The 16,421-nt window shown below is 36.5% G+C and overlaps 1 protein-coding gene across 1 annotated transcript; it reads right to left on the reverse strand.

The window, feature by feature from the left end:
• LOC131945183 (U6 snRNA-associated Sm-like protein LSm2) lies at positions 1-3,294 on the reverse strand. Its single transcript, XM_059306212.1, has 4 exons — positions 3,174-3,294; positions 1,406-1,473; positions 1,173-1,263; positions 1-786 (listed from the first exon to the last, which is right to left on the reverse strand). The coding sequence occupies exons 1-4, from the start codon at positions 3,174-3,176 to the stop codon at positions 658-660; spliced, it is 291 nt and encodes a 96-aa protein (XP_059162195.1). The 5' UTR covers positions 3,177-3,294; the 3' UTR covers positions 1-657.
• Between the last annotated feature and the right edge of the window lie 13,127 nt (positions 3,295-16,421).

Below are 16,421 nucleotides of genomic sequence, written 5' to 3' on the forward strand. Positions count from 1 at the left end.
GTGTAAAAGCATGTTTAGTTTAATACAACATTTCAGTGAAAATGTTCATCCAAAGCAAAGAAAATAAAACTATGAACTCAGCAGCCACCAGTTAACATGACATTAAACTGTGGATTTAAAATGACCTATTTTAAATGGTTGATGCAGGTTGAATAATAAAAACATTTGATTTGATGTACTCATTTATACAAAGAAACATAGACCCTATTTGACAAAAAAATAATATAGTAAATGAACAAACTAAATTTTACAAGAAATAAAGTGAAAACTATCAAGTCTGGCACAAGTCTAAGAGGACAAAGAAATAAAAAACGGCCACGTCGTAATTTACTTTGTTACTGCCCCTTGACTATTATTAAGATCAACAAAAAAAAACTGACATCAGTAACAAATTTTTAAAACAACATTCTCGGGAATCGGTTGCTTCCAAGCTTTATTTTATATAAAAGGGGCAGTTAAAAAAAACAGACAATCTAGACGCGTTCAATCAGTATACACAAATTAATTCATCACAGAAATAACAACTACTTTCATTCTCCTTCTTTCTAAAAAGCATCATTTAAACCAGCATTCACAGCTATTTCTCTGAATTTCACACAGTGCAGACAAACAGTCAATTGAACTTTTACAGCATTTAAACTATACATTTTGAAACCTCTATCTTTGTTTATTTTGGGCTGCTTCTTTTCTAGTTGCATCTTGTAATAGCTGAGTGTCACATTCATCGGCTGGTAATTGGACGTATCTAACAACAGATCCTCTAATAAAGCAAGTTTTCACAGACAACTGAAACACAAATACCACAATAAGATATTTAACATATACAGTCTTCCACATTGGAAGTGTTGCTTGATCAAATAATTTGCATTTTACAATTAGAGCATAATTAAATGTCTAACAAAGGAAGAAAATGTTCATGTGTTTAACTTCTCTAATTAGTAAAAGAAACGGAGGCTATGATTATAATTTAAAGAAATACAAGTTCAAATACATATGACCTCAGCATATTTGAGTGGTCAGCACTATTCTCAGCCACCATTGTTTCCCAACCATGAATTAGGTGTCCTTCAGAGCTGGGTGGACTCAAGGAAGTCCTACAGACTTGAGCCCAAACTATGGGATTAACTGTTCTATTGATGACAGATACAAAGTGTTAAATAAGATGAACCAACCATATGAGGATACTTCTCGGGGTCTGTAACACTGATATCTGTAAGTTTGATGTTCAAAAACTGATCCACTGAGTGCAAAGTCCCACAAATACTAGAAAAAATAAAAGAAACAGAAATAGTTAATTAGGTATTAGTAATAATTTTTTTCGCAAATCAAACATTTTGATTGTAGATTAAATAAATTTGCAAGATATAGTCTATAGGAGAAAATTTTTTCATAAAATGAAAATTACCAAAGATCATTTTTTAGCTCAACCACAACTTCTTTCCCCACAAGGGACTTGAAAAATGAATAGAACAACTGGAGATGAAAACATGTTTATAATTGATATTGTTATATTTATCAGATTGTTTGTAAAGCAAACTAGATTAAGAATAGCCTACACAAATTTCAAGAATATGTAACATTAACCAGCAAATATAAGTAAAATTTCAAGTAATGATTTCTTGTTAATAAAAAAAAAAGTGAAAACAATCTAAGCTTAAAAATATTTGCAAGTAAGAAAATAGTGTGTATTTGTTTACTTAGTCTCCAATCTAATGCTGATACTGATCTTTTAGCCAAAATTGTAGTGATGTAAAATTTAAGCCTAATTAATTTAAATTATAAGCCCTAATAAATTTTGTTCTTAAACATAATTTAATAGTCCTTCCTCGTAATAGGGATTTTTAGAATTTTGCTGAGTTCCCTACTCGTTACTAAAAAAATGTATTTAGTAAAAAAAATTTGTACTTTCATAATTTTATTAATTACATACCTACTCCTTAGATATACCTTACAATACATATACTATGGTATAGACCTAAAGGGTAAATAAATTAAATGCTTATAGCCTAATGTCTATATGGACATTGATTTCATTATTATCCAAATGCCCGAGACAAAATGCATGAACTAGGCTCATTTTCTATACATTTCAGACAGAATTAATGAAAGTGAGTATAAAATATTAAGAATAAACACAAATAACATTGAGCCAGGTGAGATATGTGGAAAAACTGAAAGCAGAAGAATGTTTATATTTAGAAGTATAGTTGATATGTATAGGTGGCTCTGGAGCAGGCAAGAGGTGCTTTGCATCAAGCAAGCGGCTAACAAGACCAAATTCAAGAAATTTAGGCCTAATTCAAATGTTTTACTGAATAGTGCTGAAAACTTAACACAAACATAAGGGGACTAGAACAAGCTAAAATAGTTTCTAAAAAGCCTAATGTGGATTTGAAATATCAAGTGATTTGACAAAGTACTTAACACATCATTAGTGTTAGAATAAACAGGACAAATCCCAGAGGAGCAAGAAATTCAGATAAGGTCGAGATGAATAGGCCATAACTTATGTTCAGGAAACTGGCAAAATAAATAATAACAGAAAAAAATCTATCATGGAATTTACAAGGATCAAGAAAAAGTGGGAGACCCCAAGAAACCAGCTTTGGGAATTGAATAAGAGTAAAACTCAACTTTAGTTTATAGTTTATTTATTTGCTACTTCTCATTCACCTCCACCTGAATGTATTATTCATTTCAAGCACAATAGTAAAAATACACCAAACAAAACTGGAGGTGAACGTTAAGCAGCAAATCAATTATGCTAAAATGGAGTTTTGTGAAGAAGAGAATGACTTGAAAGTTGAATTTTGCTAGGGTGGCTTAGTAAAATGAAAAAAATATGCTCCATTGGGGAAATTAAGATTTTTTACTCTATTTTTGTAGGTAACATAGAATAAAGACATCTAGATTCAGGCCCATGATGTAGCCTACTTAAACTTTTATTTTCAGAATAACAAACTGCCAAACAAACACTACCCCTGCTCAGTGCTACCAACTACCCTGTGCATTAAAAAAAATTGACTCATAGGCACATATTAACTCATTATATAGTCCCTGTGTAATTAGATATAGATCCAATTAGGATATTGTGAAATGAGAAAACATGGTGATTACAAATGTCGCGATAATTTAAATATAAATAAAGGGTAATAAATCGGTTTTGTAGATACCATTTTTCGAAGGCAAAGCGTTTACGGAAGTCGAAGGTGCTTCCGGTTATAATTTACCAACTTTACCTAGATTACTCGCCAAAATATAAATTAATAATTTCATTTTTATCCTGAGTTAAAAGGTTTTGCGGGATAGAATTATTTTTCTAGAAATTAAGTATACATTGTTAAATAAATGAATATGGAAATTAAAATATACGTACTAGACTCTACCTTTTATGAGAACCCTAGCTGACATGACATATTGACAAAATAAAACTTAACTAGATCTATATTTTGACGAATTAAAATGAATAAACATTCTTTAAATAATTATAACTAATTACTGCCATGAGCACCAATTATAAGCGAAACTAAATGACAATCGTCGTAGTGTTAGGCCTATCTTAAACCCAGTGATGAATTATTACTAATTTTGGTGGATTATTTAATGTTTATTATTTTTATGCTGTTTTAGTATGCTTAGTTCAGTTTCTTTGAAAAATAACGATTCGTGAGGACAAAGTTACTATCTTTAAAACTGTCTACAACACCACCATGACACGGCTCTATATATTTACTTTAAAATTAGATGTCGCGAGATTAACGATTAAGTATGGGCTCGAGAACCCAGAGTTGATGACTCACGTTAGAGAAAATTAAAAGCGGCTGGGCATAATGCTGACCACACTACTATTTCTTTTGCCGAGATCACAGAAACAGGCGAACTCTACTTCACCTGGCTCTTGGATTTCAGTTTTAACATGCTCATAATCATAGTGGTTATCCATAAGCGACGCCACACATCTACTAGTGGATAAAGACAGTGGCGTCGCTAGGTCTAGTGTCCCCCGGTGCGGCACCGTATGGTGTCACCCCAATTTTTCTGTGAATTTTACCGTTGGTGCCACCTCCACCCCCACCCCCCCCCGGTAAAATCTTTAATACGAATGATGTTTATCTATAGTCGGTTGTTAATACAGCTGGATGTAACATTGTTTTATCTAAAGTTAGCAAATTTACGTCATGGTGTCAACCGCCTCTCCCCCCCCCCCCCCAAATCCCTCCATTGTCTGGATAGCATTCATGTACTTAAAATACTTTTAACTCTAAGTAAGCATTCATAAAACTGGCAAAATAAAACAATCATTTTATAAATCTTGTTTGTTTTTTTTGGTGTCACCCCCCCCCCGCCCCCGCATCGCGACACCTCTGGATAAGTTTAGGAGTTTTGTCACGGAGGGTGGGGGAAAGGTGGGGAGGGGGATATTAAGAAAATACTATTAAAAAATTGCGTTTCAAAACATATTTAAACATTTTTTTATCAGGTTTCAGCAAGGATTTGGGATAAGTCAAAACAAAAGGCCTTAGTGTAGACTGTATCTTATGTAGAATGGAAAGTTGGGAGGGAGGGGTAGGGTTGCCAGATACCTTTTCCGCAAATACTGGACACCTTTCTATCCTTCCCTTCTCAGGTATGCCGCAAAGCAGAAGAAGGGGGGGGGGGGGGTAACAGAGTATTATTAATATACTTGTCCAGTATTTATATTTATTTTATCTTGGACAGTCTGCTCAAATACTGGACTGTCCAGTTCAAAACTGGACACCTGGCAACCCTAGGGGGGGGGGGGTTAAAAAACAAATTAAAAGTATGTGATGCCATTTAAAATCGACTTTAACACTAGTCTATTCTAGAGCTGTTGTAAATGTTTCAGCCATTTAAATGTGTAAGTCTTTCTTCTTTTGTTTTCACCGGCAATGCGAGAAAAACTGGCATTAGCCAAAAACTTACAACAAAATTAGCTAACATATGTTATTGATTATTTTTTTTTATAATAGTGGTCAGTGTTATTTTAACTGTCTGGATGGCAAGCAAAGCCACACGCCACATGTGATTCAACCATATGAAAGGACGCAGACGGCAAACCTCGCTCGCAGGACGTGTACATACTGGAGAAAAATTATCACGTGATTCATAGAAACACGTGACCAAATTATACGTCATACTGCCTTAGACGTACATTGATTAAAGAATTATTTTCCCTCGTCTAATTAAAAACTCGCAGACTTCCGTTTTTAAATTATTGAATAGTATTTGTTTAAACGTTGGGACCAGGGTTACATTTCGATTAGACCAATTTTATTTTTAAACTGGAGTCAGGTGAGTCGGTTCGGCACTACCTGGCCAGATTTTCTCTTTATGCAATGCCAAAACTCAATATGCCGCGCTAATAAGCGTTAGAATTAACTTCCAATTTACGCCAGCTAATAGATTTTTGTTTTAAACCGTTTAAAATTAAATTTTTAAAGGTGCGTAAGAGCTGAACAAACATACTAACGTTCTATTGACAAGTTAAGGGCCCCGACAGTCTTTAAATAGTAAAACTTTTATTTCGGAATTTCCCCAACATGTATGAGCACATTTTGCATGATGAAATGTACACACACACATTGCACGCGTTGTAGACCATTTTCTATTTAAAGTGCGATGGAAGTTCCCCATCTTACGAGCCCATGAATCATTCCCATCTTCCGTGACTATGAATCATTCCCATCTTTTGTCCCCATTGTTCGCACCGCGCGGCGCTGCGCACGCTCAAACAAAACAATGGCCGCCGCTTAAGGCGAACACAATTATGTGGGATCATCGCTTAGAGCATTCACAAGCACTTGTTTCACAAGTTTGTTTAAAACCTGTAGTGTTTTTATGATTCGAATCTTTTAAGAAGATGTCACAGCTTAGTGTTAAAATAAAGCACAGTTATTATGAAATATATTTTTGTTTAAACGTTTCCTAATTAATCACAAGTGATTATAATATACTTTTAAAGAAGCCTTAGTCAATCCCCCCCCCACCCCACCGAATTCCCAATTCCGTCCCCACAAACAATAAGTGGCGATGTAGAGCATTCTAATAAAATAAAAGCTTGTAGAAACCTACGTATATAAATGTCAGGCCATCTAACTGAAACGGTACTCAAATTATCGGTTTTTTTTTTAGAAACAGGACATAACTTACCACCTCCGTGTTACCGGAAATTGCTCAAAGATTGTAAGAAAAAGAATATTATATACGAAATTCCGCCCGCCTGACTAAAGCTGTTGTCATACTCACAAAAACATACAAGATTGCAAAATTGGGGTTTCGCACGATTTATCCAAACTGTACCTCGTACAGGAAAAAGTAAAAATTAAACAAGACAGTGTCGCTTATGATAAACACCATTTTATTAATTGCTTTATCTAAAATGCATTAGAAAAGGCATTGTAGGCATAACAAATAATTATTAAAGCTTTCTTTTAAAAGTTTTTATTTTATTTTATTTGACTGAAATTCGGATTTTAATTTTATTCCAGGATTAAACAATACAAAAGCATTATTACGTGAATGAACGCAATGCGTTTTTCTTTAAAACCAATAGCAAAAAAACATATACAAACATTTAGTTAGTACAAAAAAAAATTTTGATACCCAATCAATCTCTTTATTCACAAAAATATCATTTTGAATTTTATTTTCGACATTTTACCTCTTTTATTAGCCTACATATTTGTAACATTTTTAAGGCTTCGTATTGAGCTCTTCTCTCTTCATTATGATACAACAAAAAACTTTTCCTAGTTTACAACGAAATAATTCACTTTAGTATTGTTGAACTTCGTTTTAGGTTACATACAATTATCGATTATATTTTAAAATAAAATAAAGTAAATTTACTAAGTCTAAAATGTTTACATTTATTTTATTTTTTTATTCATCATTAATTAATCGAAGTTATATGATACATTTTAAAAGTATTAAATAATTTAACGGATGTAATTAGCTGTAAAATGACGGTGTTTTTTCTTGCTTTAATTAGTTTTATGACCTAAATGGGCAGTTCAGTTTCTATACGCTTACAGCGATGAAATGAATCGATAATAAACGTAAAATATGTAATCGTTAAAGGAACTTTCACAAAAGGCAGATTGTATAGTGTATGGTTTAATGGCCAATTTTATGGTGCATCTGTTTAGTGGCCGATTATATGGTGTATCCGTTTAATGGCCGATTTTACGTTGTGTCCGTTTAAAATCAAACAAAGGCTACAGTCGATTCTTCGGTTGTTTTTTTAAAATCGATAATTAGTCATCAAACCCTCATGCACAGATCTCTGCAGTCTGCAAGTGGTAGCGCGTGTGTGTGTGCATATGTGCGTGCGTGTGAGTGTGTGTGTGTGTGTGTGAGAGAGAGAGAGAGAGAGAGAGAGAGATAGAGAAAGAGTGTGTGTGAGCATATAAGATGAGTGAAAAACAAACATTAGCCTCATCGATATATTTTAAATTTGAGTAATGAGTTAAAACCGTAGAGCCATACACATTCAAATTTTTAAAAAAAATTTAGTGTGGCTTTTTATTTTGAGTGCGTTATTAATTATTTAGTGTTGTTTTAATTGTAGTGAGTATTTTTTTACGAGAAAAAGTACGATAGTATCGCAATTTCGGCGCTTTAACAAAAAGGAACATTTTATCTCCGACATAGAATTTATTTTTCTTCTGTTGATTAAAAATCATCATCGACCGAGCATGGTTTAATCATTTAAATACGACAGTTAAAATGATGTTTCTAAAATTTATTGCGTTATTGAATTTCATCAATTTTTCAGGAAACGATCATGACATAAAACAAAAAAGAACTTTTTAAGTGGAGATTTCCGTTGAAATCGTTCTGAGCTGAATTTTGATTGGATAATTCGTGTTTGGTCGTTGACGTCAGCAGCTCGTGTAGTTTACGTCATGTTAGTCCTTCTGTACGGCTCTAACTCTTTTGTGAGGAAAAAAAATCGACAAGTCTCCCTAGTCTGAGTCACGTGACTATTAGTCAGTCCCTCCATCTGAGAAAGACGACCGTGGCAGAGGTAGCTGAGTAAATGAGGGTCTCATTCAGAGAGGAGGAGGGACCGGGAGGGTTGGAGATTTTACCTGGGTACAGTTTTTTTTTCTTTCTTTCATTGTTTGTTGAGTCGAGGGGTGGAAGACAACGGTGACGGCAGCCGTTGACAATGGTTGTTGAGCTCTTCGTGCGGGGGAGAAGTGGCGAGGATAGTTGGCTCACCAGGTTCGATAACTCCAGCGGGACTCCCGGCAACCGATGCAGGGTGATCCGTATAAAATAATGTTTTTTGGATTTTTTAAAAATAACACTCGTACCTTACTATATGATATTTTGATCTTTAAGCAAACTTTACATAAGTTTTATGACTCTGAAGTTTCCTGAAATTCTGATAAAAGTTAAACCGGCCTACTTGTATTCACAAAACTGAATGAAGTAAGAAAAATAACAAGAATAAACCGTTCGTTTGATTATTTCTGCCAATTTTGATGTAACACTTATTTTACATATTATTTTAAAGTAGTTAATTTATTTTTATTTTAAAATATTTTAATTTCTTACAATCTAAAGAAAAATTATTTTTGAATTATGTCCCTTACCCCGTAAAACATAACGAACTCATATTATCCAATTCTGCGGTTAATTGCTGAAGAACAATGAGTAAAACTCAGGATAGTAATTACTACGAAATAATTATAACCGAAAGAAGTTTACAATCGATTTTGCAATATTACTCTGAGCGAAGATTAGAAATATAATTATGTTTAATCTACAGAATGGTTGATCAGGGCGCATGCGCTAGATTTGCTCTCATCTTATCTAAATTACTTTTTCTTCTGAATGGTTAGGCTGGACATCTTTACACTTTATGAAATATTACTTTAATTAAATCATAGTTTAATACTTTGTAAATAAGAAGTTGCGGAGTAACAATAAAAAACTGATCAAAATTTATTTTTTTCTATTTTGTTACATATTGATGGTTTAAATACCATTGTAATGAATTTATATGCACAAAAATTTCTCAACTGTAAGGTGACACTAATATACTGAAACTTTTTGCCCGCAATTTTGTTCCTTCTATTATACCTTATAAGATAGGACCAGTTAATTAAATATATTTGTGGTTGATTAATGTATTTAAGAATCTCGCCCTTTTTAATTAATAAAAAAAAAAAGTTTTTTTTCCAGCAAGAAAAGGTTTTTAAATTGGTATACTCTAACGCCCACCCCCCCCTCCACCCCCCCCCCCCCCTCACTCCCCTAATATAATTAGTCTCCCCAGGAGTGCTCTCGTTCATGTAATAATTACCCGGATAACGTATTAAGTCAACGAGGTGCCCATGTAACTAGTACACCTGCATATTTAATTAAAAGCCTTATCTTAACGAGTGAGTCACACCTCGCTTTATATAACCTTGGCATTTAACTCATGGGAATGAATATCACGAGCGGACAATTGCTATTATTGAGAAAACGTTTTAAATCTTTTTTTGCTCAGCACTTTATAATCAACTCGGATAAAGTTTTTTTTTTAAATCAGTGACATTATTGGAGTCACACACCGAACTCTGTGACGCCATTAGAGTCACACGCCGAACTATGTGACGCCATTAGAGTCACACGCCGAACTATGTGACGCCACTAGAGTCACACGCCGAACTATGTGACGCCATTAGAGTCACACACCGAACTATGTGACGCCATTAGAGTCACACGCCGAACTATGTGACGCCATTAGAGTCACACACCGAACTATGTGACGCCATTAGGGTCACATACAACACTGAAATCTTGTGATCTGCTAGTATTCATGAGCCCCCCTACCCCCCCCCCCACCCGCTCGTGACAGCTCGTGCGTCTCACGTAAACAGATCTAACACTCACTCGTGAAGTGTACGACCAGCGTTGTCACCATCCGATATATTAGAAGATAATTTCTGTAACCCGTTCCAGCTAATGTAACCAGAGGAACCAGCAGCTGCGACCCCCCCTCCGCCCCCACCACGTCAACCCACCCCCGCAACATCAGATACCTAATACGACTTTTCTGAGTCACACATGTGACATGACTGTGACAGGTGGCGCTTTCCTCTCTGTGACAGGCTGACAAGTCACGCGTGACCCTTGACACGACGCGAGCGAGTGGTACAGAACCAAACTTTCACCCTAACTTGAACAACTGTTAACATTGTGAACATTCTTCGCTATAACCGTATACATTGTCAAAAACATTAGAAAAAATAATCTAGTCGCAAGTATCTTAGCTAGTGGTTCGAGTTTTTTATTTTATTTTATTTATAATTACAAAAACAAAACAAAAAAAACCTAATCCTTTTATAAAATAGTCGAGGCGGGCTAGCGGAGCAAGGCCGTGGAGCTGTTCCGCACGAGTGGTTCCCAGGGCTGTTCTGTTCCCCCGGGGTCGGGGCCACAGCGACGGTGAGTACGTAAACCCAGGGGCAGGGGGTACAGGCTAAGCCAACAACTTAATTACCGCAGTCGTGGACATTGCAATTATCCCCCAATCATGTTGATTAAAATAAAACGGACGCCGTCATTAAAGTCTCTAGCTTTTAAGAGGTTGTTTTCATTCATAAATAATTGAAGCTGGCATATTCCGAGCTGATTTAACCAAATAAATTATTTGCATTTACTACTATAGTTAATATTCAAAGTATTTCAGCATTAGTTAGAAGCTGCAAACACACACATACAGACACAGACACAGACACAGACACACACACACACACACACATATATATATATATATATATATATATATATATATATATATATATATATATATATATATATATATATATATATATATATATATATATACATATATACATATATACATATATATATATATATATATATATATATATATATATATATATATATATATATATATATATATATATATATATATATATATATATCGAAAGTAGAAAATAAAACTTTTTTAAGCTTTGAAAATATTCCAAGTTAGGGTGAATGAATTAAATTTTTTTTTTATTGCCGTTGGTATCCTTCTCTGTTTCATGTTATGTAAACAATGAAGGGAGTCTCCTATGATGATTGATACTGTGACGTCATTGGGAACAGGGGCTTTGTACCCGGTCCAAGCCTCGTTCTGGATTGAAATTAATCATAAATGTGTCACACTGGACAACACACCTTATCCCATATCGTGCGCCTATTGACCCCCCTCTACCCCCCTCTCTACCTTTGACTCCCATGATTCAGTTCCTCCCCCCCCCCCTACTGCCCTATTGGCATCAACTCTCTCTGTGTAAATCTCTCACGGTACCATAGGCTGACTGATTAGCTGGGGTCAGCTATTAGTCATAAAACCTGACCCTGACTGATTAGCTGGGGTCAGCCATTAGTCATAAAAGATCAACTACCCAGTGCTAGGCTGGGGAAAACCTCACAGAAAAAACCCAATACCTAGCTATGGCAGGCAGCGATGGTGTATCGCCAATATATCTCAGTTCACTCTCAGTCAATTTTTTTTCATGGATTATTCCGTTAAAATTTATTTTTATTTAATGTCGTGAAGGTGATTTAGTATACATGAAATTATTAAAGACAGAAATTAAAATTTAATTGAATCAAGTAGGTCTTAAGGAAACGAATGGAGAAATAAAAATCTTCTATACTGGAAGCATTAGAGGAAGAGTCCTTCTTACACACGTATACATATACCGGAACTACGAATTTAGCTTGCATCATTGACTTTTGAAATATAATACTCTAATTGATACCCTCATCTTTTCCCATTTGTGTATAAGACACATTGAGCAAATGAAATAGTGTATCTGTTTCTGTTTCAATGATCTCGGCTTAGTTTGGGAAAGTGTGGACATATATATATATATATATATATATATATATATATATATATATATATATATATATATATAATCTGCTGATGACGGTAAACAAAAGTTTAATTTTTGAATGATGGTGCATAACTTGAAAGTGTTTTTTTCTCATGTGTGTGTGTAACCTGAACCTTCTACAGCCGTCTAAGATGGTGAACACACCTGGATTACAACCTTGTGATTAATCACAGCAAAGATCGTATCGTGTCGAAATCGTGAGCAATTAAATCCAGCACGACAGGCTCTAGAGAGCGTCGGCACGTGCGACTGCCGGCACGACCTGCGCACGCGCCGTTTTATTCTCCCGGACCACGTGCCGCCCGTTTCCCTTATATGGAAGTGGCAAGGTGAGCGGTAAAAGACGACAGGAGACGGAGGGTTTTTTTTCACGTGAATGGACCTGAGAAATAAACCCGGCTGTTGTCTCTGAGTCACGACTCACGTGAGCTGTGCACATGCACGCGCAGAGGGCCCTAGTCGTCAGGTGAAGGGACAATAGAAGACAGTGGGGGTGGGGGGGTGGGGGGAGGGGCCCCCGTGAGGAATTTTCTACTTGTGTATTTAGGCCAACCGCCGCACGCGCCAGTCTTAGAACTCGCGTCAATCTTCCTCCCCCTCCTCTTTTACTCCCCTCCCTCCCCTCCCCTTTTACTCCCCCTCCCCCCAGCTCTTTGAACGAACGACAACCTTACTTAATGCCTTTGTCGGAAGTTTAACGTACAATTACAAAGCTGTTCTATTAAGTATGACTAACAACTTCTACAGCGGGGGAGAAAAAAAAAGAAATGGCTGATTTATTACAATACGAGTTACCGTACTTAGAATGAAAGTGAAACCGGAAGCTTGACACTTCAATGCGCTTCCTGGACCGGCTGTGTCACAAACAAATGGCACCATGTTCTAAGTGCGTTTGGAGTATTTTTTGTGCGCAGTCGTCTCGCTTTATGCCTCCGTTTTTATGTTCAGCATTCCGTATTTAATCTTAGGTGTATTGTTACGCCGCCGCAGTGTACGCTCGTTAATGGCGCTGTTTACTTTCTTCCGCCATCGCCAATTAAACCCTGATTGTTTGCACGCGAGATCGCATTTTAAGCGGCTATTTAGGGCAGACGATAGATGCTAGCAACCAACTCAACGGTAAGTTATTTAGCGCCAGATCTGAAGAGTGAGTTCCGGCACCACTTACGGCAACAGGAAGCAGACGGCATCAGATGGACAACTTGATCTGTTCCCGCCACAAAACAGACCCCATGTCTTCTGTCCAATGTACGTATCTACGATCGTCTGCCCAGGAAATGACAGACCAGAAGTTGTTTACATGTGTCCGGCCAATGATCGTAACAACACTGTCATGATCTTTCAGCAGAGAACATTTGTACTTTTATAGAAACACTACCTGCAATTAGTGGTTTAAAGTGTTTCTTTCTGCCTTTTTTCTCAGGGGAGGGGGTTGGGGGTGGAGGGCAGGAATGTTTTAAATGAAGTAACCCATAAAATGTTTTAAAGAACGGTAAATAAGTACGCAGTAAGGGATGAAGTGGTGTGGATTGTGGATTGGTGTGGATTGTGGATATGCCGACGACCGTCCTTTCTGTCGAAAATGTATGTAGAAGATCCAGGCCACACAATTAAATGCTGGCTACAGGGCTTGTTTAGATATACTTTTAATTAAAATATAATTAATCAGTTATATACCGAATAATTTTAATTTTCAATAATACCAACCGTATCGTACGATGATAATAAAGCGTTTTAGAATATATTGAATTTTGTAGGTAAAATCTTTTTTTTTTTTAAATCGTATCATTTAGGGTTTTATCATGTGTAAAAAAAAAAACTAAAAATTGGGTATGGCGAAACTTGCCCTTGTGGCATGGCCCCGGAGAATACAGAGCACGTCTTTCAGGACTGTTCCTTATATAGCCAGGCGCGATCCAAACACTGGCCCCTATACACCCCACTAAAGAAAAAACTGTATGGGGCACCCGCGGATCCGGAGAACATACACGAAGTTGGACTTGTTTAAATCTTCCACCATAAACTAAATTAAGAACGAAGAAGTAGAAATTATTTTGACGCGGGATTTTATAACAGGAAGTACTATCTAAATATGTGTTTTTCACGAGTGAAAGTAGGTGAAATAGGCTTATACTGTCTAAATTTGGATTGTAAAACTGCCGATATTTTCTGCTGATTAAATTGTCTTCCAGCTTATATTAACATCACGTGATCAAGCGCTAGTAAACAGGTGTGCATTCGGTAATGTAGGACTAAGGCGAAAAAAATATACTGAACTTAAGAAAAAGATTGAAGAACGGCTTAGACATGAAAACACAAACAGCTGAAACTAGTTATCATAATATTTATACGGCTCATATTTTCAGAGGTCGTGTGTGTATTATACGTTTTTTTTTATCATGTTGTGTCTGTGAAAAAAAAAAGAAAACATTTAGATTTCTTTAAACTGTCAGTTAATCTTTGTTGGTGGAGGCGTTCAAAGCACTCAAGCGCACTGAGATCATCCCCCGCCAGTCCCCCCCCCCCCTCCCTGTCCGGACCCCCACCCCACTCTTTTCTTTATCCAAGACCTAGACTTAACCTGGAGTCGGACGGTTGGGGGTGAGGGTGCTGTTGGGAGGGAGCATCCACCTTACTCACGCCCAAACTCAGGCGTCGGACTGCACCTGGTTAGGTGAGTCAGACCTGAAAACAAAGGAGCCGACGGCCTCCAGAACAACACCGACCCCCAGTCAACGGCCCTGGGAGGTTGTGTCATACGCTCCTGGGCCCGCCTTATTGCACCTTGTTCCGTGATATTAAGGGCCATTGTTTATCTCCTTGTCAAGTTCTATTATTTAAATAAAAGCATTTTTCATGTCTTCTTTTAATATGTATAATATATATATATATATATATATATATATATATATATATATATATATATATATATATATATATATATATATATATATATATATATATATATATATTTACCACATTATTTCAAATTTTAAAAATATTTGACGGACTCAGTCGACAAATTTGACAGACATTCAACAGACTCCGCGCCACGCCGCACTATCCATGTCATCTGTCACTAGTTGACGTGTCATTACTGTCCACAACTGACCACCGTCTGACCAGTGACTCTAATTTGACAAGCCGTGATGGATATTCGGATGAACAACATCCCTTTATTTGCCTTTCGTGTGCGGGGAACTGTGCACGTCTGCCATCTAAGACGTCTGCACATTAGTCGCCATCACCATCTCGCGCAGACGTGTCTAGGACCGCGTGAAGTCTGCCGGACTTCTGATTTCAGTTCCGTGAAAATAATTGGTACAACTTTTACGTTAACTTTCCCCTTTTGTTTTATTAATTCCTAAACATTCGATTATATTTTTGTTATTAATTTTTTAATGAAAGTATTTTCATAAAAACATAAGCAACACGTAATACATTTTCCGTCCACGAAATAGTACGGTTAAAAAAAGCATTAATCGCCAGTTTAACGATCCGAATTTAAGACCGTTTGTTTTATATGCGTTCTACGTAATGGCAATGATTTATGGCTCGCAAAGCGTGGCAGGTTTCCGTGACCGGAAAGTCATACATAAGTTATGACGTAGTTATGACATGCGCAACGACATGCGTTAGAACACTGCGCATGATCTAGTTATGAGACGACTGAGTGGAGTTTTTGTTAACAATGATTGTTTGTCATTAATGTCTGTTGTTAATGTCTGTTGTTAATGACTGTTGTTAATATAAGTCGTTAATGTATATTGTTAATATTTGCCAATGCTTATTAGTGCCTGTTAACTTATTTTTTATGCTAGTTGTTAGTTTTTCTTTTATAGTTGTAATTTTCCTGCGTCAGTTATTAATTTTATATTTTTAAAGTGCTACTTGATTTTTTTTATCAATTATAGTGCTTTTGCTTCAACCGCAAGTTTGTAAATCGGAAATATATAGTAAAAGCGCTAGGTTTATAATATGTAGATGATGTTCCGTAGCAACTTAGATATTAGAATTTTTATTTGACAAGATTGCTGTAAATTGTGACATTTACAACTATTTATTAATACTGACACTATGATGCAGACAACAGACCAATGCTAACACCATGACGCAGACAACAGACCAATGCTAACACCATGACGCAGACACCACCAGACCAATGCTAACACCATGACGCAGACACCAACAGACCAATGCTAACACCATGACGCAGACACCATCAGACCAATGCTAACACCATGACGCAGACACCAGACCAATGCTAACACCATGACGCAGACAACAGACCAATGCTAACACCATGACGCAGACACCAGACCAATGCTAACACCCCACCACACTGCCACAATACATCAGATCCCCCCCCCCCCCATCAAAGGGTTTTACCAGCGCCATTCAGCTCTCACAACACGCGCATGGGCTATCCCAAAGTCCTGCTAGTGGGCACGTGACCGACACTGACCACTTCCTGCTTGGCGCGTT

This window comes from Physella acuta, unplaced genomic scaffold (assembly GCF_028476545.2).
Source record: "Physella acuta isolate Inbredline_101_S28 unplaced genomic scaffold, ASM2847654v3 ptg000531l, whole genome shotgun sequence".
Classification (NCBI taxonomy): Eukaryota; Metazoa; Mollusca; class Gastropoda; family Physidae; genus Physella; species Physella acuta.

Excerpts from the sequence above, each read along its gene's own strand:
- LOC131945183 (XM_059306212.1), bottom strand. Across the intron at positions 1,264-1,405 it reads GAGCTAAAAAATGATCTTTG|TATTTGTGGGACTTTGCACT; the intron begins GTAATTTTCATT and ends TATTTTTTCTAG. Across the intron at positions 787-1,172 it reads CCGAGAAGTATCCTCATATG|TTGTCTGTGAAAACTTGCTT; the intron begins GTTGGTTCATCT and ends TTTGTGTTTCAG.